Here is a 23643-nt window from a genome sequence, read left to right as displayed (position 1 = left end):
ATGGCTGCCTCATTCCTTGGCTGGTAGCCCCCCATGACAATGCCGTTCCTCCCTCGGCTTCCATCATCACACGGCCTTCTCTTTTTCCACTCTGACTCTCTTACCTCCTCCTTATAAGGACCCTATGATTGGACAGGACCCACCAGGATCATGCTGGATCATCTTCCCATCACAAGATCCTTAAGTTAATCACACGTGCAAAGTCCCTTCTGCCATGTAACATGACATGTTCCCATGCTCCAGGGACTGGCACACAGACATCTTGGGGAATGGGGTGGAAAGGAGCAAATTCATTCTGTCTACCACAGGCTGTGATGAGGATTAAATGAAATAATATATGAGTAAGGCATCAAGTACAGGGCTTGATACATTCAATAAAGTTAGCTGCTGTTCCCTGTTACTCCCTGGCCGCCTTCCTACTGAGAAGACCTATCCTCCCTCCCCTGCCATTTCCTTACTTGGCCACAGCAATAAAAAGAAAAAAATAGGGATTAAAATATGCCGCTTCATTATTTCACCCGGACCAGCTATAAGGTCACAAGTGGGATATAATCTGGGAGTTTCTATAGGTATCTCTACATTTCAAAGGATAAATGGACTAAAAGAACCACAGGCATTTCAAAATACTAACTGCACTGAGAAAAAAACCCAGACTTTTTCCACAACTCACAGCTCTGCACAATCCGGCCCCTGTCTTGCACTTCACCTTCACCTCCTACCTTCCCGTTCTGGCTCAAATCCCCCAAGCCACACAGCAGACTTCCTTCCATTTCTAGAACTCTGAGTCTTTGCATTTACAGTACACTTCTCAACCATTCAACACTCTGCAAATGTCACCTCCTCCAAGGGGCCTTCTCTGGGCATCCTCACCAAAGTAATACCGCCCTCCCCCGGCTCTCGTGTCATCCTATCCTTTCCTTCACTTGTCACTATCTGAAATTATCTTATTTATTGTTTACATGGTTACTGTCTATCCCCCCCCCACTAGAAGATTTCAGGAGGATAGGAGTCTGGTCAATCTTCTCCTCACTGTATCCCCAGCACTGTTCCTGGCCTTCAGTATTAAATCATTCATTCAGCAAATACTGTCCAAGGGCCTGCTCAGGGTACTAGAGATCCAGAAATAAACACAAAGACAAGATTCCAGCTCTCAGGGGAATGGGAATTAGACAGTAAAAATGCAGCTATCCTTCCTCTCTCCCTCCTCTTCCCTCTTGCTTCCAGATTCAGGGCCTCCACATGTAGCTACGTAGCCTGTACCCCAAAGAACATTAATGTCCACAGCAGTACAAGCCCTGCCAGACTCATCCTACCCACAGTCATACACAGTGGCCCTGTTCCAACTGGACCCTTGAGAGGCACTGGAACAAACTACAAAGCAAAGTTAGCCTGGGGTAGAGAAATCTGTCTACGGCATCCATCAACCAAAGGTAGAAAGATAAGAGGTTGGGAAATGTTCTGATTCTCTCTCTTTTCTAAAGCACTGCTATGGCCCCTGTTACGAGAGCCCTTTAAAGAGGGGTATTGCCAAGAAAAGGTCGTGTAGGATTTAAATCAGGCTTATGTTAAGTTTTGGCACAGCTGGGGCAGAGATTCTCCAGAGAGAAAATGAAGAGCTGTGTGCACATCTGGCCAGTAGATCTCCTGAAAACAAGATCTCGGGGCCCTGGGGGAAGGAAAGGGCCAACAAGCCAGCGTCCTGTGGCTGCCGGCAGCAGTGGTCCCAGGAGCTTGCTGGGCTGGCGCCCGGAGACTCTAGGATTGTTGCTCCTGGCAGCCACCACTGCCCTAAAGCTTGCTGTGAAGGCCTGACTCTGAGCAGCCAGGGCAGTCTTCCAAAGGCGCCTGGCGGCTGGCAGCAATTTCAGAAAGGAAAGGAAAAAGGGCAGCAGGAGGCAGGAGATACGTTAAAAAGAATTTGTTTCAGTGAGAGAGAAAAAAAAAAAAAACACTTTAATTTTCTTCTCATTACCAGTATGAAATACAGAAGTTTCCAAGCAAATGTAAATGGGAGGAGAAAAAAAATATGAAAGACTAAACCTCCCCATAAAGGGTTAAATTATTCAATTAAGAGAAGATACCTGGGTCTCGGAATTATGGAGGTTTCCCTTTCTTTATTCATCCATAATGAATAAATTGAATGAATAAATTCATTCATCCATAATGAATTTATACAGCTTTTATCATCAAAGAAAATAAAGCTATTTTTTCACGTAAGGGGGGGAAAACAGGCTGTAAAAAAAAAATGAGCAAAATATGAGCCATCAACAAAACTTCATGGATATTTTCTCACCCAAAAGCAGAACGAGAGAAACTCTAAACTTGTGAGAAAACAGTACTTGAGAAAATGGTGACGTTTCTTAAATACGTCATTTGAAAATAGAAGAGATGTTCTCAAATTTCTTAGTGCAGCAATCGTTTCAGTTTCTTCCAGTAGCTCCACTAGCAGAAAGAGAGTCATACCACTCAGTTTTTAACCACATGAGCACTCAGTTTTTAACCACACGGTGTGACTGTCACAAATAGAGCGGTCATAAATGCAGAAGAATTCTGTGAGGAATACCAAGTATATGAGATTTTTGTGCCACTATCTCATAAAACACATCTAACTGAATACCCCAGAGAAGGTGCACTCTGGTTCACATGATTTTTGAAACGTCTCGTATTTCCTAATGTCACGGGGGGAGTGAGGGAGAGCCTGGATGGCTCAGTCTGTTAAGCGGCCAGCTCTGATTTCGGCTCCTGGTCTCCTGCCCCGCCCCATGTCCAGCTCTGTGCTCAACGGGGAGTCTGCTTGAGATTCTCTCTCTCCCTGTACCTCTGCCCCTGCCCCCCTCCCCCACACATGCACACACGCACTCTCTCTCACTCTCTCTCAAAAATAAAAATAAATCTTTCCTAATATCAGGAATGACACCATAGTCTTCTAATTTTATTCATGTAAGAAAATAGACTATTCTTTAAAGCCTACAGGTGTCTACTGGTTTGTCCACTGGTAAAAGGTACATAAATAACAGCAACAATACCAGGATGGAAGAGTCACGTGGAGCCCAGCACAGTGCCTGGCACAGGGATGTAGTCAGTAGCTGTTAGCTGACAATGCATGGACACTGGAGGTCCACATCTCTTACCCAGATCCCCTGGAGAGGGGTGAACTTCAGGATTCAGACTCAGGATTCAGGATTCAAACTCAGAGTTTCAAAGAATAACATGGTATACATACATTCCACATTTTATTTAACCCCCTCTAAATCTGGGGCAGCCCCCCGTATTCAAATACATTACTACTTCTATGGCAAAATTTGTGAATGTGCACACCAAGTGGATTTAAAAACTACTGAAAGATACTGGTTCCGATCAGGTTTTGCCACCAAACTGAATACAAAACAAAAGTTTATTTCCAGAACTTTCCATGATCCCAATCCTACAGACATGGGCTATGCACCTGTACTAGCAGCATTACTAGTTACATCATCCCTCAGAGTGTTCTCACACGCGCAGATCTCTTTTTTTCTATGTTGAGGAAAATACGCTTTCAAACTGCTTAGAATAGCAATGTTATTTCAATTAAATTCTGAACAGTTTAAAGATTTTAGATAATCAAGTTAAATGCTGGGGAATAATAAACATCAAATTCAGTGGTTCACTTCTGAGGGGGAAACAATGACACAATCAGGGGCTCCAACTATGGAGATGTTTTACTTTTTAAGCTGGGTGATAAGTCTCTAGAGATGTGGTGCCTTGGTTAAGACATTCAGAAAGACAAAGAGTATTTCAAAATAATTTTTTTTAAATAAACCTAAATTACTTATTGAACATCTTCAACAGATATAAGAACTTGTGACTTAAAGGACTGGCCTAGGCTCCCATTCTGGCATTCCGGCAGCTTCTCATCAAACCGGCAGAAATCCCTTGAAAGGATCTTTCCTCAATGGCAGTGGCAAGAATTCAAGTTCCCTGGCCTCAGAAATGACATTCCATCTGAATGTACAATCTGTACTTAGCCTGCATGACTTGAATTATCATTAATTTAGAGCTTCAGACAGGTAAGCCCACAACTGACTGACCACAGAGTGGCTCTCGGCTAACCAATTGAGGTCCATTCGCTGTAGTTTCTGCTGTAGACAAAACTGACTCTATTCTTACTACCTCAGAGATGACCAGCAAATGCGATTAGGAAGAAAGAATACGGAGAGACCGTAATTCAGCAGAAAAGAAAAAAAAAAAAGGTTCTGAAGGGAATATCTAATTGGCATTATTTGCTCAAGTAAATCCCAATTTTGTTCTCTTTAAGGAGTCTCAAGCGCATTTATATTTTTCAAGGGCAGAAGTCTTTCTAGCATCCTATTCTTTTTTTTTCAGTTTTCACAATGTAGTATCTCCTTAAGTTTTCTCAATGGCCTTACAAAGTAGGTGGGCAAATTTACCCCTATTTGACAAAGAGGAAACAAAACTTGTTTGTAGTCAAATAATTGTCCTGTCATCCCAAATCTAAACAACAGTAGAAGTGGGACTAAAACAAAGGTAAACCGTTCCTTAGTAAATTCAAATATGTCTTAAAATAAGCCACACTCTAGACAGATTTAACATCTCCCCAGGCAGGGATAAAGTAAAAAAAAAGAAAAAAAAAAGCTGTTTGTTGTGGTTTCTTTCACTTAAAAGCAAACAAAAAAACCCAAGTTAATGGTTCACACTTCCATTATATAACATTCTACGGATGCATTTTCTATAACATAGGGACAAAACAGTTCAAAATCTCTTCTCTCCCTTTCATTCTCCCCACATAGCCTAAAATAAAGTAGAATTTCCTATGTGTTTTGAGGAAGAGAGAGTGATGTCATTCCTTTTTAGCCTAACTGACAAATGATCGGGTTTTAACAAGAGATTACATTCAACCCCCATCAAGGGTAAATAGACAAAAGTGCCTACTGTAAACCAAGAACTAAACAATTTGATCAAAAGACACAAATTCACCCTCACCAGGAACATGCTATCTCATTTATATTTATAAAACAGGAGCGACATCATGTAATAATTTTCATTTTTTAGAAGTATAAAACAAAGATTTCCAGGAAGTATGAGGAGAGAGGAGTTCCATTTTGTATTTTGGAAACTTCATGTCTAGAATACTGAATGAAGTGGAGAAAAAAGAAAGTAACAGGACATCTGACATCTGTAAGCGCAGTATGACCGGGCAGAACAGCCTAAGCAATGGAAAGGAACAAACATCTGTGTCACCACTGCATACAAGAAGCTGTGATTTGTGCTCTAAATACGTCACCTCCTACACTCGTCATAAAAAACCTCCAAATAGGAACAGAAATGAAATTAAAATGTCCGAATGGTAAAACCTTATGCACCAGGGTGTTTTAGAAAGACAACATACCTGTAACCGCTGAAACACTCCGGATCGCAAGTTTCCAAAGCCATAGTGGTACTGAGGATTCAGAGCACCTTCAGATGCCTCTTCATAGGGGGACTGTTCAATTTCCCAGTCGAATTCTCCATCCTCATCTTCTACTCCTCCCTCAGAAACCTCAGATGCACCTGAATGTGTTAAATATTAATTTGTTCAAGTACTGGATTCCCTAGATACAATTTGGGAAAAAAAAGTATAGAGAAAAAATGCCTGCCCACGTGTACCAAAAGGGATATGTAAGAATATGCGGAGCCCCACTATTTTTAATAGCCAAAAAAAAAAATAGAACCCAAAGGCCCATCGATAGTAAGATGCAAAAATGACAAATGCAATGAAAGCAAATAAACCTCAGCTATAGATGGATAAATCTCATAAAAATATGAAGTGAAAGAAGCCAGACAAAAAAGAACACATACCATCTGAATTACAGACACAATTTAAAAGCAGGCAAAACCAAAGGTAGTGGCAACCTTGAGAAGAGGGAGGGAGAAGTGACTAGGAGGAGACTCAGGGTAGGATTCAAGGGTATTGGAAATGTTCCATCTCTTGACCTAGGTGGTGTTCATTTTATGTAACTCACTGAATTATAAACTTCTGATCTAAGCTCGAGAGGCCATGATTTTGCAAAATACTGAGATGCTGTTTTGATTGGTCCAAAAACATGACTGACATACTGGTTCGGTAAAGTTCTTTTTGTCTTTAAATTATATGTCACCAAATAAGCTATTTTTGCATTTTCATGTGATGTCCTTGTCACTGAAGATTTTCCTCCAATTTCCTATCTGCTATGTCCCTTTTCCCTAGGAACACACAGCATTCCAAATACTCTATCTTTATTTCTTCTTAACTGCAATAAACATACCTATTTCTTCCACAAGTGCTTTTGCAGTCCTGGATTTTCTTGGTGCCAGAAGAGCAGTTAACATGTTCAGCCCCTCAAAATGCTGGCCAGGAGTTTCTTTGGGCAATCGAATGGTAAAAATTCCTTAAAGATAAATTTATTTTATACTTAGCTCTATTAAAAAATTCAAAGACTTCACAAATATATCTAAGAAATATGTATCTTAGTAAATTATAATTCTATTTCATAAGGCTCCATTATGCCCTTATGAATAAAAACCAGGATAGTAAAAGGCTCAAATAGGGTTTTTCAGAATCACTGATTCAGCTGTCACCTCTATAAGAAATTAATCTGCTAAAGCTACAGAATGCTTTAGTCTTACACAGTATCCGTTTAACCTACTGATAATATTAAAAGTCCATGTCAAAACCTCTAAAACTCAATGGACTGAGCAGGTAGTAGCTTAGAATTAGCCCATAGCCACTTACAAGATTTACTTCTGGACTAGAAGGGAAAAAAATCAGGATATCTAATCCAATGAATACCAGCAGTTTCAAAAACACACAAATTCTTAAAGCAATTATAGCTTAATTAAGTTCTCTGAGATCTCCAGAGACATATCCCCAAAGTCTAAGGTATACTCAAATTCTACCTATGTACTTCTTTTCTTTCCCTGATTGGGCTTATCAACTTCATCCAGACTCCCCCCATGAACTTCCATTATTTACTACTCTGAATTTTAAAACATTCTACCCTTTTCATTGTACTTAACCACACTCCAATACAGTTGACCCTTGAACAACATGGGACTTAGGGCCTGTCCCCCTGTACAGTCAAAAATCTGTATATAACCTGACTCCCCAAAAAGTTAACATCTAATAGCCTACTGTTAACTGGAAGCCTTATCAATAAAACAGTTAACACATATTTTGTATGCTATATGTATTACATACTATGCTGTTATTATAATACAGAAAAAAGATGAGATACCACCTCATACCCGTCAAATGGCTAAAATTAACCACTCAGGAAACGGCAGATGTTGGCGAGGATGCGGAGAAAGGGGAACCCTCTTACCCTGTTATGAGGAATGCAAGCTGATACAGCCACTCTGGAAAACAGTATGGAGGTTCCTCAAAAAGTTAAAAATAGGGGTGCCTGGGTGGCTCAGTTGTTAGGCGTCTGCCTTTGGCTCAGGTCATGATCCCAGGGTCCTGGGATCGAGCCCCGCATCGGGCTCCCTGCTCCGCGGGAGGCCTGCTTCTCCCTCTCTCACTCCCCCTGCTTGTGTTCCCTCTCTCGCTGTGTCTCTCTCTGTCAAATAAATAAAATCTTTAAAAAAAAAAAAAAAAAGTTAAAAATAGAGCTACCCTATGACCCAGCAACTGCACTACTAGGTATTTACCCAAAGGATACAAATGTAGTGATTCGAAGGGGCACCTGCATGCCAATGTTTATAGCAGCAATGTCCACAACAGCCAAACTATGGAAAAAAGCCCACATGTCCATCAACAGATGAATGGTTAAAGAAGATGTGGTATATATATGCAATGGAATATTACTCAGACATCAAAAAAATGAAATCTTACTATTTGCAACGACCTGGATGGAACTAGAGGGTATTATGCTAAGTGAGATAAGTCAATCAGAGAAAGACAATGATCATATGGTTTCACTCATATGTGGAATTTAAGAAACAAAACAGAGAAGCATAGGGGAAGGGAGGAAAAAATAAAATAAGATAAAAACAGAGAGGGAGACAAACCATAAGAGACTCTTAACCATAGGAAACAAACTGAGGGTTGCTGGAGGGGAGGTGGGTGATGGGATAGGGTAACTGGATGATGGGCATTAAGGAGGGCACGTGATGTAATGAGCACTGCATGTTATATGCAACTGACAAATCACTAACTCTACATCAAACTAATGATACACTATATGTTAATTAATTGAATTTAAATAAAATAAAATTTAAAAATAATAAAGAAAAGATAATGCTATTAAGAAAATCCTAAGAGAAAATACATTTACAGTATGGTACTATATTTATTGAAAAAAATCTGCATATAAGCGGACCTGCATAGTTCAAACCCATGTTATTTAGGGGTCAAGTGTAAATACAACCTTCCTAAACCCCTGGGTACTTTTAAAATTTAATAAATTTGTTTCAATATGCAACTTACCTGCAATTAAAAGCAGATTTACTACCTAGAAAGGCAGTTTCATTATATTTCACTATCACATTAATCACTGTGTTATGGGTTATAACTTTGTCATTTAACTCTTTCATGCCATTCTTCCTCCCTTACCCTAGTTTACTGACGTCAATAAATATTCACTTGATTAATTACTCAAGAGTATACGAGGTGTTCTTATTCCAGATCCATGGATAAAGGAAAATCCAGTGACTTCTCCAAAAGCAAAACAAATGATTTCAAGGCTAGCTGAAATGAAGAGCTTATCAATCATGAAAAGAAAATTCAGTCAGCCTTTAAATGCCACCTTTGGACAGTTTCTCTCCCACATACATGTTATTAGATTTTAAGTTTGAAAAGCACACAAGGAAAATTCCATTCAGAGCTTAAAAATCACCCACATCTGGGCGCCTGGGTGGCTCAGTTGGTTAAGCGACTGACTTAGGCTCAGGTCATGATCCTGGAGTCCCGGGATCGAGTCCCACATCAGGCTCCCTGCTCAGCAGGGAGTCTGCTTCTCCCTCTGACCCTCCTCCCTCTTATGCTATCTCTCATTCTCTCTCTCGCAAATAAATAAAATCTTAAAAAAAAAAAAAAAAAAAATCACCCACATCTTTTGTAATCAATCACCTCACATAATCTGACTTTTAAATGCTTACTAAAAGTAGTGGAATGGAGCGCCTGGGTGGCTCAGTCTGTTAAACCTCTGCATTCAGCTCAGGTCATGATCTCAGGGTCCTGGGATCAAGCCCCACATCCAGCTCCTTGCTCAGTGGGGAGCCTGCTTCTCCCTGTGCCCCTCCTCCTGCTTGTGCTCTCTCTCTCTCTGACAAATAAACATATAAAATATTTAAATAAAATAAAATAAAATAGGGGAAGTAGAAAATAAACTTAAGAAACAGAGTATTTAAGTAACTTTTAAAAATATTGTGAAGTACTTTAAAGGACTGAGAAAATTGTACCTGTTAAGAAATCCATGAATAATAGGCACTGGGCTTGTTAAGAAACAATAAAGTGTGACCAGGACAGACTGTATGTGCAAAACATCTAAAGGTCGCCATCATATCTTGAACTATAACTATGACATAGTTATTCTAACATGAAGAATCCAAAGAAAAAACTAACAAAATTCCAAAAGCAATACCTTTATCTGTATCATAAGATCCTTGTTCACTTCCATTTTCCACAACTCTTCCAGGAAGGGTTAATCTGCAGATTTAAATTAAGATTTCATTCAGTCCTTAAAGCACAAAGTATAAGTGACCATCAGTGATAGTATACATTAACCACTGAAATCTATCAACCATTTTAGAAGGCAATTCTCCTCAGCATTTCTTTAACATTTTACAAACTAAATAACTTACATCTCTTCCCTAGCTGAGAAACAAGGAATCACAGATGACTCATCGTTCTGTTTGAAACTCCCTAGTCACCAATAAAAGCAATACTGAAAAAAAAAGTGATACTTAAGAAAAAGCCACAATAAATATTAGTTATCACTATTGTTACAGTACTTTCATCTTCCTAATGAATAGAGACTTATTAACATAAATGTGCCTGACACAGCAGGGGCTCTAAGAAGGTGTGCTCCTCCCCAGCCCATAAAAAGAATTTTAAAAATGGAAAACAATAAAGAACAACAAGGCCAACTGTTTATTTTGGGCAAACTACTACTTAAAAAAAAAAAAAAAAAAAGGGACGCCTGGGTGGCTCAGTCGGTTAAGCGTCTGCCTTCAGCTCAGGTCATGATCCCAGGGTCCTGGGATCGAGTCCCGCATCGGGCTCCCTGCTCTGCGGGGAGCCTGCTTCTCCCTCTGCCTCTCTCTCTCTCTCTATCTCTCATGAATAAATAAATAAAATCTTTAAAAAAAAAAAAAAAAAGCAAAAGTGTTTTTCTCAAGTCTCATTATTACTATACAGAGATCTCCCCTTCTTTCATACTAAAGGAACTGACTTCCCTGTTTCCAGTTTTACTTTGGTTCAGTCAGTCTTCCACTGAGGGCCCAAAAGAATTTTTCTAAAAAAGAAACCAGACCATCACTTTTCTTTTGAAAAAACTTCTATGGCTGCCTGACACCAAGTATATAAACTCATTGGTACCACCTATCAGACCAGCTCCCATTCCATTCCAAACTTAAAATGTGAGGCTCCTTTCCTCCTATAACCCCCTCCCCTCTGCTTCCTATTCTATCATCATCATCACCACCATCACCATCAAAACTTGGCAGGTCCCAAAGACCCAGGGCTTCACAACCTAGGTACCCTTGATCTTAAAGCTTCCTGCATTTCCAAACCAAAATCCCTCTAAGCCCAACAGAAGGAGTCAGTTTAATGCATAAAGTTGTTTGTTATAATGATGACAAACACTAACTTTACTATCAGAATCTGAATTGAGTCCCAGCTCTGCCATTTACCACCTCTGCAACTTTCTTTGTACAAGTTAATCAGCTTCAAAGCTCCTATTCCTCATTTGTAAAAAGGGAAAAGTAACAGACTCTACCCCAGGGTTACTGTGAGAAGGAAAGGATAATGCAAAGGGCTCAGTGGCTGGTGAAGTAGGTAAGTCCCAAAGATGTAAGCTATTAATACCAACTTTCTTTTCCTAAACTCTTTGTAAATATAGAGATAAATTCTTACACATAAGAGTGAAATCCTATTTGTTCACAGATCTGCCACCCAATTCCTCAAGGAGATGAGCGAGGTTTTATTCGCCTCTGGTATACTGTAGTGAACTGTATTTTCAAAGATGGCCTGTCTCACATCACTCCTCCCAACTGTGGGGTCTATGTCCTCTCCCCTTAAAACTGAGTGAGCTTGCAAGTGTCCATCAATAAATGAATGGATAAAGAAGATGTGGTGTGTATATATACAGTGGAATATTACTCAGCCATAGAAAAGAATGAAATCTTGCCACATGCAACAACATGGATGGATCTAGAGTATTATGCTAAGTGAAGTCAGAGAAAGACAAATAGCATATTTCACTCATATGTGGAATTTAAGAAACAAAACAAAGAGGGGGGAAAAGAGACAAATCAAAGAACAGACTTTTTTTTAAGATTTATTTATTTGAGAGAGAGAGCACAAGCGAGAGAGCAAGGGCAAGGTGGGGCAGAGGGAGACGGAGACAAGCGGACTCCCCAAAGAGCAGGGAGCCAGACTCAGGGCTTGATCCCAGAACCCTGAGAGCATGACCTGAGCCCAAATCAAGAGCCGGCCGACCAACGGACTGAGCCACCCAGGCGCCCCTAAAGAAAAGACTCCTAACTACAGAGAACAAACTGATGGTTACCAGAGGGGAGGTGGTTGGGGGATGGATGACATAGGTGATGGGGATTAAAGAGTACATTTATCATGATGAGCACTAAGTAATGTACAGAATTGGTGAATCACATATACTGTAAACCTGAAATTAATATAACACTATATATTAAATATACTGGAATTAAAATAAAAATTAATTACTTTTTTAAAAAAATTGAGTGGCCTTGTGGAACTGTTTTAACCAATACAATAAAGTAGAAGTGACCGTATGATTTCTGAGGTTAGGTCATAAAAGGTGATATGAACCTGCCTTTCCCCCTGGAATACCTGGCTTCGAAACCTTCAGCTCCACCTGGGATTCCCAAAGGAATCACAACTAAAACATGCAAAGACACCATATAGGGAGGTCCTTAGAGTACACGAAAAGAGACGCCCTCCCCCTGCCACTCCACCATCTGATGGCCTGTCTCACATCACTCCTCCCAGCCACCATATGACTACAAATGATTTAAAGATCTCAAGTCAGAACAGACCAGCCCAGCCCAGCCCAGCCCTTACCAAATTCCCGACACACAACCAGGACGAGGGAGTTAAATAATTGTTGTTTTATAACATTAAGTTCAATTGGTTATGCAGCAACAGATAACTGGAAAAGTAGGCCCTTCTAATAAATATCTACTGTTTATTGAACAACTGATTGCCTGGGCAATCACCAGGCATGGTAATAAAAACTATGCATGTATTATCTCAATCCTCACATCAACTCTTTAGGATCCCTAATATCAGTCCCATTTTACAAATTAGGAAACTGAGACTGAATAACTTGCCCTAAGTCCCAGAACTATTAAGTGTGCTGAGACCCAGGTGTGCCCAACTACCAAGCCCCTGTTACCCATGGATGAGTCCATGTGAAGAATACTCTTTAAATTGTTCCACACATAACCTCTTATTTGGTCTTCATCAAAACTCCCCAAATTAAGCAAAGTGGTTTTTACTTTGAAATTTCTGTTATTGTATTTTTTATTTTACATTCCTATCTCATTTAAGATCTTTTCTCTGAAATAGAGCTACCCTAAGACCCAGCAATTGCACTACTGGGTATTTACCCCAAAGACACAGATGTAGTGAAAAGAAGGGCCATATGCACCCCAATGTTCATAGCAGCAATGTCCACAATAGCCAAACTGTGGAAAGAGCCGAGATTCCCTTCAGCAGATGAATGGATAAAGAAGATGTGGTCCATATATACAATGGAATATTACTCAGCCATCAGAAAGGATGAATATCCAACTTTTACATCAACATGGATGGGACTGGAGGAGATTATGTTAAGTGAAATAAGTCAAGCAGAGAAAGTCAATTATCGTATGGTTTCACTTATTTGTGGAACATAAGGAATAACATGGAGGACATTAGGAGAAGGAAGGGAAAAATGGGGGGGAAATTGGAGGGAGAGATGAACCATGAGAGACTATGGACCTGAGAAACAAACAGGGTTTTAGAGGGGAGGGGAAAGGGGGGATTGGTTAGCCCCATGATGGGCATTAAGGAGGGCACGTACTGCATGGAGCACTGGGTGTTATATGAAAACAATGGATCGTGGATCACCACATCAAAAACCAATGATGTATTGTATGGTGACTAACAGAACATAATAAAATTAAAAAAAAAAAAAGTCATGGAAACAATCACTCCATGAACTGAAATAAAAAGTTCCAAGCTAAAAAAAAAAAAAAAAAAATCTTTTCCCTGAGCCTCTGATCCTTCATCTGTAACATTAACAGAAACTACTTTGTAGTACTGTCCTAAAATCAAATGAGATAATCCACATAAAGTATAAACCTGAAGTAAAAATTAAGTAAATGTTCGCTACCACCCACACCATCTTCCTCCCACTCTTCCTGTCTTGCCTTAAATATCACCTTCTTCAGAAAGTCTTTCCCAGGCCACCTTACGTTTAAACAGGCTCCCTTTTTTCTATCAGTGCACTTTACTCCCCTTAAGAGCACTTACCACAATTGTAGTTACATGTTTACTTGTTCATTTATTGTTCTCTCCCCACTAAAATGTAAACTACACGAGACACCACCACATCCCCGATACCAAAAACCCAGCCCCATATAAATAAAGTAAAAAAATGAATTTAAAAAAATAGGAAAGTGCAGTATATGCAAGTAGGTGCATTAGTCAAGGGCCTGAGGAAATCTGAGCAAAACTGCTCCAGGCCCAGTGAAGGAACCAGCTTGACTCAAGAGGCAGCTTTTATTAGGAAAGCACATGGACAACCACCACAATTAAAGGGCAAAATGAGAGAAGTAGCAGACGAGGAAAAGGCAGGAGAACAAGGCTAATTTGGTGTCAACGAGGCAAAGGAAGGAGAGAATATCAAGAAGTAGGGAGCGGTCGGCCAAGAGATCGACACAACTCTAAAAAGAACGGGAAAGGAGAAAAGTCAAACGGACGGGTCGGCTGGGAAGTCGGTGCGCACCGTCCCAGGGCAGCGGAGAGGCTGGGAGAACTAACGCGGGACGAAAACAACAGAAAAAGGGTACGGGAACTAGGCTGACGGCGCAGAAACTGCAAAGGTCACAAGGTCCCAACCGCCACGTTTTACAGTGGCTCGGAATCTCTTTACGGTGGGGATTTAACGAAGTTTAAGACGGAAACGAGCTTCCTGCAGCATCTGGAACGCAGGCCTGTCGAGGTCGCTTCCTCAGCACCGAAAGCACCTGCGGCCATCTCGGAAAAAAGCAATCGTTAAATCGAGAAGTGCTCCCTCGCCCTTTCCTCCTTCCTCGGTAAGCAGCTATCTAATGAGTAAGTGAAAAATGAATGGACCAATCAACTAATCAATCCCCTAAATTCGCTCTTTCCAAGGCCGGACAGCGGGAACTCGCCTGAGAAAGTACGGCTTGGCGTAGAACTTGAAGTCGACCCCCTCGAAATAAACGTCGAACTCAGAGACCCGGGCGTAGGGCACGCGTATGGCGACGGTCAGGAAGTCGGGGTCCTGGCTGAGGTCGAACGCGGGGGTCAGCATGGCTGCGCTGGACTCGGGTGCCCGAGCCGCTCACGCTCACAGCCGCCGCGGTCCCGCCACTCAAACTCTACAGCAAGTCCCCACGCGCCGGGACTCGGCCGGGTAGCCAGGGCGCTTCCGGCTCGAGACGGAAGTGCTCCTGCGTGGGGCAGGAAGTCCCGCCCCACGCCGATCTCCATGGAGACTAGACGCTGTTAGAGGAGCGTGGGGCTCCGACCACAGGAATTGAACCAAGGGCATAACTTGGAAAAACCCGGACGAGAATCCTCTTTAGACCCATCAAGTCTGTTTAGAGATCCTAAGAGATGATTTTGAACAAGCATTGGCTTTGCAGGTAGAAAACCTGCGTTGGAATCCCTTCTCGGCCACCTCTCAGCTGGGAAAATTACAAAACCTCTCTATGTTTCGGATAACTCTTCTTTAAAATGACAATAATTCGGGGCGCCTGGGTGGCTCAGTTGGTTAAGCGACTGCCGTGGGCTCAGGTCATGATCCCGGAGTCCTGGGATGAGTCCCGCATAGGGCTCCCTGCTCAGCGAGGAGCCTGCTTCTCCCTCTGACCCCCCCCCCCCCCCCCCCAGTACTCTCTCTCTCTCTCTCTCTCTCTCATTCTCGCTCTCTCAAATAAATAAATAAATCTTAAAAAAATAAAATAAAATAAAATGACAATAATACTAGCCCCATAGAGATGTGAAGATAACATGAAATGCAAGTAAAGCTCTAACAACGTACCTGGCAAGTTGTCAACGCTCCATGTGTGGAAGCAGTCACCGCAGTAGCCACAGCAGCGTCGTTACTGTGGTTTTCCTTAGTTCTCACCTGCCTTGTCACAAATCCCCTTTCTCCCTCCCCTCTTTCTCTGCCTTTTTCTCTTCCCCTCCCTTTCCCTCTCTTTTTCTGTTACTTTCTCTCCCCTCCCGAATTCCTTATTTGAGTATTCTCATTTACAGAGCGTCCAGTCCACTAACCTTATTTAATCTGCACTATGAACTCCGAAGAACACGACTCAGAGACGTTAAGTATTATATCTTATAATCATGCATCTTAAAATTATCAGAACCCAGAACGTCTGATCTTTAAACTCTGTTAGTGCCTGCATTGACAAATTGCCGTCCCTCTGTACCCCTTCTTGCCTTTTCTCACATTTCTCCATACACTTTAGTCTATGCTACTCAGATTCTCCCAGTGCCGGTCCCACTCATCTCCCTCTTTCCCTACATATTCCCTTAGCCTTCCTTCCTCTCATTGTGTTTCCTGTTACTCCACCAGAAACTAGAGTAATCAGGAAATACTATTTACCTCCTGGTTTTAAATGTCAATGGAAAAAGGGTGAGAGTTATCTCTGGGGTAGCGAGTGGACCAGATCACTTCAAAAGCCTTATCAACCTCCAAATTTTATGAATCTTGAAAATTAGTTAGGACTCAGGCAAACATCAGCAGGAGCAAGTAAAACAAAAATTTCAAAATAAAAAGCAATCTGCTTAACTCTGGGAGCTCTGATAAACACAAAATAAGAGGTTATGTGTGAAACAATTGAAAGAGGACTCCTTAAACGTTCATCTATTTCCTGGGTAGCAGAAGGATTAATTGAATTAATTGAATGGTTAATATGTGCCAGCACTGTGACAAATCCTTTATAATGATTTCCTTTTTCCCTCCTGACAGCTCTTTGAAGTAGGCATTCTCTATCCCCAGGATCGCACAGGATCACACAGCTGTGAGTTGTGCAATGGGAATTGAAACCCGACTGAGTCTGATTCCTGGGCCCAGGCTCTAAAATACTATAGAGTTCACTCCTTCCAATATTACCACCTACCCAACTGTTCCACGTTCTGAGTCCAAGCCATCCTGCTTTAGACCATACTGAGCCTTACAAATAATAGATGTTCAAAATTGAAAATGAATTGGTGCAAACTTGGAATTAGCAAAGCTCTCAAGAGGTCCCTTGAGATAGGCCCTTGGCTGGATCATTTCAAATTAGCTTGTCTAGAAGGAATCTTTACTTCTACCAGGGGACCTCATTCCTGTAGGTCACAAGCATTAATATTTTTAAATTATTAATGCCAAAGAAATAACTGAGACTGAAGCTATGCCAGCCATGAGGATACTGTAAGTGAAAGCACTTTACAAAGCAGAGCTGTGTACTTCCTAGATATTTTACTCTGTAATTGGCCACACGCACACACACAGGATTGCAATACAGATAAACAGACTATAGGGTTCACTGCTGCTATTTGTAAGAAACATACATTGCATCTGCTATATCACAAAATATTGACCGTTGCAACTATAGAACAGGGATCTGTTGTTTTATTTTAGGCAATAGTTCATTTTATTTTTGTGTTTCTAATTAGTGGCAAATTACACAAGTTCAATACATTTTCTTTTTAAGAAAACAGAATACTACAGATAAGTTTCCCTCGACTGCCATCTAACTTTTGTCCCCTCTTCCACTTCCCCAAAGTTAATCCCTCTAGATACACTTTCATATGGTTTTTATTTAACATATTAATAATAGCGATTTTATTTTTTTATTTAAAGTCAATTAATTAACATATAGGGTATTATTAGTTTCAGAGGAACATTTTATATTTCTACATACATTTCTAGGTGCCCTGTTACTTCACGTCTGTGTGTGCATGGGCACATTATCACACTATAGATGTAAATCTACAACATTATTTTATTTTTTTACTTTGGTAATTTTTTAGACCTATGTATACTGACTCATGGATCATGTTGAGTTGAGTCAGTTGAGTTTCGTGTCTAGATATAGACATTGCTTGAAAATACATTATTTCAACATTTCATGTTAACTGTTGTAGAGGAAAATCAAACAAGAATGAATTTTTTCATCATTTTTTGAGCCATTCAAAGGCTACAGTATTTGTTTGTTTTCATTTTTCTTTTTCCTTCAGGCTTATTTTTGGATGCCCTTTCAGTGTTTTAAAAATAGTTTTCTCCTTGGCCACCTTATTGAGACCATGTATATAATCTGCCATCTCTGATCATATTAAATAAGCCCATCCTCTAACAAACTTGATTGTGATCTGCAAGGTTCAAAATTAAGTGTTAAAATAAATTTAAAAATATATTTTCTATAAACAGTTCCAACTTCAGCCTTATGACAAAATTCTATTGTTACAGCATTCTTTTAGTGCTGAAATGCTCCTTGTTTCCAGAAGGTGGCATTCATATAGGCGATTAAGACAATGTTACCGAAATAGCTTCCTTAAAAAGCTATTTACAGCTCTAGTTCATTATCTGAGCCATTTTTGGGAAGTGGTGGGATCTTACACAGAACTCGCAAACTACACCTTAACCACTGTTATTATTTTGGTGTACCTATTTTCAGACTCTTACTCTATTCAGAAAAGTATAGAAAGATTTTTAAACAAAAATGGTATCATATTCTATATTTTTACTTTTTTCACCTAACATAGCATTACAATATTTCCATTTGGCTAATTTTTTGGTCAAGAATATTGTACTGTAACTGTACCCTTCTTATTTATCTGTGTTAGTATTGTAACACTTAAAAAATGAACAAAGGGATGATTGGTTTTGAGAGAGGAAAAAAAGATGAACCCAATAGTAGAATCATAAACATAGATCACAACCCTAGAATAAAAATACAAAAGTTAGAATACAAACCAGATAAAACATTTTGAAGTTTGAAAAAAAATATATCCTTTTATATAACAATAGTAAATACAATAGAGTAAGTTTCGCAATTCCCAGTTATAAACTGCTTCCAAGAGGGCTTGGATGAATCCTTGGATAACTTAAAAATGAATACTGGATTGTAAAAGAGGCTTAAGGGATGGGCCCAACAGGATATAGACAGAGCAGACCATGAGTCTTCAATGTTTTTTAAACCCCTTTATAGTTAAGCACAACTCTTTCTGATCCTTGCACCAATCCTAGAGCCCATTCAAGTTACGTTGTTAAAAGAGCATAGCACTGGCAATAACCTAGCACAGTAATGGGTATTTCAGGTAGGATTTAGGCCAATTCCAATTTTCTACAAGCCCGGGAAAGCTCTGAAGAAAATCTAAAATGCCTGCAGCTGACACCAGTAAACTTCTTGCAACATTTTTGTGCTTTGTGCGGCGTGTAGCTAAGGGCTTAGCAACATATATTTCAAGATACTAGTCCCATCCCATTAGATGAAATGCAGATCACATAGGAATTCTAACCAAAGAGCAGTTCAAGCTTCCCTCATTGTTTAACATCATATATCTGAAAGACGTCTACAGAAGGTGTTGTTTTGATGCCCTACCCAGGTGCCCTTTATGGAAACAGGGAACCCATCTGTCACTAGCAGCAAGTGTTGTTGATGGCTTGCCCTTGACCCCTTCTTCAAAGAATTGCCCTAGTCCATTGTTTCTCCATCCCAAGTATTTCTGAGAGATAATTCTTTGTTGTGAAGGGCTGTCTTATGCATTGTAAGATGTTTAGCAGCGTCCTGGCCTCCAACTTCCCAACACCAGTACCAGCCCTGCTGTTGTGACAACCACAAATATCTCCCCAGACTTTTCCAAATGTTTCTTAGGGCACAGAATTGCCCACAGTTTAAAATGACTGTCCTAGATTGATTGGAGGCTCTAGGAAGTAATTACCACCACCACCCTGCCATCCACTCCCACAACCGTAAAAACTGATCTGGGGTAGAGAGACTGCCTTAAAGGAGCAGATGCCTCCAAGATGGCTTATGCTCCAGAGTTCCTTATGGGATCAGGCCAAGAGTACTTTTCCCCAAGCCCACACCCTTGCTCAGTTCTTTCCCTTTCCCTGTCCTTCTTCACTTCCTTCCTTACAGGTTTCTCTTATAAATGCCCCCTGGATAAATCACATGCATTCAAATCCTTGTCTCAGGCTCTGCTTCAGGAAATAAATCTAGGGCACCTGACCCATGAGCTCATCTTGAGAAACTCCTTCCTTCCGATTCTTTGTACTTCTGCAGAATTGCTGGAGGAAAGTATCTACAATGTCTACCAAAAATACATGACAAGTTTTTAATGTTACTTTTTTTTAGTTCTCATAATCTAGTTATGATTAACCTAACTAATATTTTCTTTGATTCAGAGTGAATGTATTTTTAGTCCTTTGTGCAGAAATGATCTTTGTGCACCTCTTTTGGCATCAAAGATTGTGGTGGGATTGTACATTGGCACAACCACCTTTAAAAATTGTTTGGCAGTATATACTAATAAAGTTAAACATGTGTATGTCCTAACCCCCTGCAATTCCTCTCTTTGATATATAACAGAAATGAGTGGTAATCGTCCATCAAAAGACATGTACTGGAATGTTCATAAATGCATTATTCATAATAGCCCAAACTGGATACAATTCAAGGGCCCATCAAGAGTACAATAGACAGATTGTGGTTTATTCACTCAGGGTGCTGCACAGCAATAAGAATATAAGCTATACACAACATGCATAAATCACATGGGCACGTTAAGTCAAAAAGGCCAGATCCCAAAGAGTTCGTACAATATATTCACATCTTTGTGAAGTTCAAAAGGGGCAAAACTATTGTATGGCCATAGATGTGAAAATAGTGATTACCTTTGTGAAGGTGATTATTGACTGGGAGGAGGTATGAGAAAACCTGCTGGGTGATGAACATGTAGTCTGTATCTGGATTTGGGTGGGGATTACATGAATATACACATACGTAAAAATTCATAGAGCCATATATTTGAGATTTGTGGGCTTTATTGTATGTAATATCTCAATTATAAGGGGATTCCGTGCATGACTAGAAAACAATCAGAAGATTTGGATCACCCATGGATGTTGGGAATCTAAGCTGCTGATGGCTCACAGCTGTGTCCCTCACAGGGGCCTGCCTTTGACAGCAAAGAAGTGCCTTGTACAAAGTTACCCCTTTCCAGAAGGCTAATTCCTGATACATCCTGCCTTATATGGGACAACTTTGAAAGCCATCCCCACTCCAGAACTACCCATAGAACTGACAGGGGCCTTGGTTGCAATTGCACTGTTGGCCTCTGTCCAGTCCCACCTTCCCTTTCTTACAAGTGTAGCTCCCAAGAGCATCCCCCCAAAACCATCTGCACTCAACTGTCCTTCTGAAAACAGGTCTATCCTTCCAAATAGATTGGAATGCCCACTTTCCTCTCAATACCAAAATCCCCAAAATGAACTCAATGACCTCTTTCTTGATTTTTCTGCAGGGTCATTTCTTGGCATGTCTTCACTGAGGGGTCTTACCACCTTGATTTTGCCTGTCTTTAAAAAAAAAAAAAAAAAAAACTGTTGCTGGGGCTCTCTGTCTTCCTGAACGCCTTTTGATTATTGCAGCCACTCGAAGAAAACCAATCTTGTGAAGAAAATGGTCAATAAAACTATGAGCTCTAAGCAAGAGAAAAATAGTTTCCCCTGCAATTTGAAACAATTTCTGTTGATTGTATGTATTGTAAACTCATTACAGACACTTCTCTATAAAGTTAAAATGACATAACTGGATTGTTTTATATTGTTTTCCCAGAAGAGTTCACATTAGTCACTTTTCTTCCTGAATAAGGATAAATCCTTTCAACAAGATGCCCTAGTGTTTAAAATGTGGGTAGTAATTATGTTATTGTCATTGGTACATAATCAAGACATAGCCTTGGATCCTTCTTCCAATCGTCTCCTTTTGCTTTTCTTCATTCTGCTCTCTGGTTGTGTATATTCTCTGTTAAGCGTTCCTTCACCCCTCAATTGATTTACACTTCTTTTCCTACATCGACATTTTTTTGTTTCACATCATTTTTTTCCCTTTATGGGTTTTGTTTATTTATACTTGTTTTTCTTGATCATTTCAATATTTAGCAACCATTTATTGTGATTTTTAAAATCATAATTTATAGCCAACTAGATCTATTCTCTCTTTAGATAAGACATAAAGAAACAAAAAGAAACAAGCAAACGTCAACCTAGGTCTTCATGGCATCCAGCCAATGGTAAAGAATCTGAATAGACATGGTGGAGCCAGTTGCCTCCATTACCATAGTTAATGTAATTTTTTTTCATTCTGGAAAATAATGCTTGAGTCCTTCCCTTTTCCCCTGGGCAACACTGTTCCCAATTATCATAAGTTTGTGGTCTACATTTAGTCAACAATAATAGCTGGTATTTATTGGTTGCTTATTGTATACTTGCCATTTTTCCAAGTGATTTCATCCCCCTTATCAGCTCTATGAGGAAAAAAGCTTTTCTATCACCAACAATATTTTATAGATGAGGAAACTTGGACTTGGAGAGGTTGAGTGATCATCCAAGTCCCATGGCTTGTAAGTGACAGAGCCAGGATTGGGCCCCTTGACCTTGTCCTGCCTCCAGCCCACTGTCTATAAACCACGTGTTTCTGTTCTTGATGCTCTGGGAAGAGGGACAAAGTGAGTGGAGATAATAAAAGGTGAAAGACGTGATTCCTAACTTCAAATAATTTAGACTTTAGTTAAGAAAATAAAAAACACAGGAGGATTAGCAATTGCGGTAGCCAGTTTTCAAAGATGCCTCCTCCCACAATGAACCACCACTCCCAATAATTACGCCCTTGTTTGGTCCTTTCCCACAGTGAATCAGGGTTGGCCCTCGGTAGCCAAGAGAATGCAGCAGAGGTGACACTATGTGACTTCTTAAGGCCCAGTCATAAAAGGCCTTGCCACTTCTACCTTGCACTCTTGCAACACAGGCTCTGTGGAAAGCTAGCCACAGTGTAAGAAATCCAACTACCCTGAGACCACCATGCTGTGGGGAATCCCAGCCTAGCCACATGGAGAGGCTGTATGGCCAGCCCCAGCTGCCTCAGCCATCCCAGCCCAGGCACCGTTCACAGGAGTGAAGATGCCACCATCTTGGACATTGGACCCCCAGCAGACTCCATATGGAAACCAGGGGAATCTAGCCATCTGCCAGAAACAAGGCGCCAGGCTTATGGCCCCATCCCAGGCACCTCCAATCCTTTGAGCAACCCCAGCTGATGCCGCTGTGCCCGTGGCCATGTGAGAGAAGAGATAAGCCATCCCCAGGGTGCCTACCCTCATTCCTAATTCACACAACCGTTAGCATAATAAAATAGTTGCTATTTTAAGTCATTAGGTTTTGGGGAGGTTTGCAATGCAGCGACTGATACGTGGAACAGCAGTGAAAGACAACAAAGAATGTACAGATTGAGTCAGGGAGATCCAGAGACAGAGAAATGCTTGGGGTTGGAACAATTAGAAACATCTCATTTCTGATAATGAAGTCTAGGGCCTGAGCAAAGGCTCCAGGGAGAAAAAGTGCAGATAAATAGTGTAGAACCAGGTCACCTTATCTGATATGAAGGCTGCAAGAATTGAAGCAACTAAGAGTTAGGCTTGGAAAAGAGTCTAGGGCCATTTGGTGAGGGTGGTAAGTGCCAAGGAAAACAACTTCCCAGCTGAACAGGGCCATGAAAACCATCTAGTACAACTCAATTCTTTTTTTTTCTTTTCTTTCTTACAATCAGGAAACTTAAACCTAGAGATTTCAGGAGGGTCACGTAGCTGGGTGGTACAGGAGTTCATTCCAAGGCTAGGGTGTGGTCTCTTTCCTCCAGGAACCCACAGTTGGTTAGGGAAATGGGAGCCCTGCTTTGCATCTAAATCCAGATAAGCTTTCTGCCCTGGCATCAGAAGTGCCACAGGAAATCCATCCTAATAGATCCCGACAGCCTCGGTAGCGTTTCAAGCCAGCTGCTTTAATTTGTAGTTGTAAGGCATCTAACATTCTTACCTCATTTCCTTCCTTCACATTAGAAACCAAACCGGACAGACTCTCTACACCTTTCTGTCTCTGAGCTTTCACCAAATTCTCCATCAGGTTTTTTTAAACAACTTTACGG

General features: G+C 40.6%; 1 protein-coding gene across 2 annotated transcripts in view; it reads right to left on the bottom strand.

The window, feature by feature from the left end:
- Positions 1-14915, bottom strand: part of SHQ1 (SHQ1, H/ACA ribonucleoprotein assembly factor) — a 97076-nt gene extending 82161 nt beyond the window's left edge. The window contains exons 1-4 of one of the 2 annotated variants that reach the window (XM_034998212.1): positions 14617-14906; positions 9600-9664; positions 6282-6404; positions 5387-5547 (exon numbers count right to left, since the gene is read on the bottom strand). In XM_034998212.1, coding sequence (XP_034854103.1) covers positions 5387-5547; positions 6282-6404; positions 9600-9664; positions 14617-14759 — 492 coding nt within the window. In that variant the 5' untranslated portion in view covers positions 14760-14906. Of the gene's footprint in view, positions 1-5386; positions 5548-6281; positions 6405-9599; positions 9665-14616 lie in introns of both variants that reach the window. The other variant, XM_034998213.1, reaches the window with a different exon arrangement.
- Positions 14916-23643: the final 8728 nt, after the last annotated feature.

This window comes from Mirounga leonina, unplaced genomic scaffold, assembly GCF_011800145.1.
Source record: "Mirounga leonina isolate KUSES-001 unplaced genomic scaffold, KU_Mleo_1.0 Mir_94, whole genome shotgun sequence".
Taxonomy (NCBI): domain Eukaryota; kingdom Metazoa; phylum Chordata; class Mammalia; order Carnivora; family Phocidae; genus Mirounga; species Mirounga leonina.
Note: the sequence above shows the minus strand (reverse complement) of the source record. Positions and strands in the feature narration are given on the sequence as shown.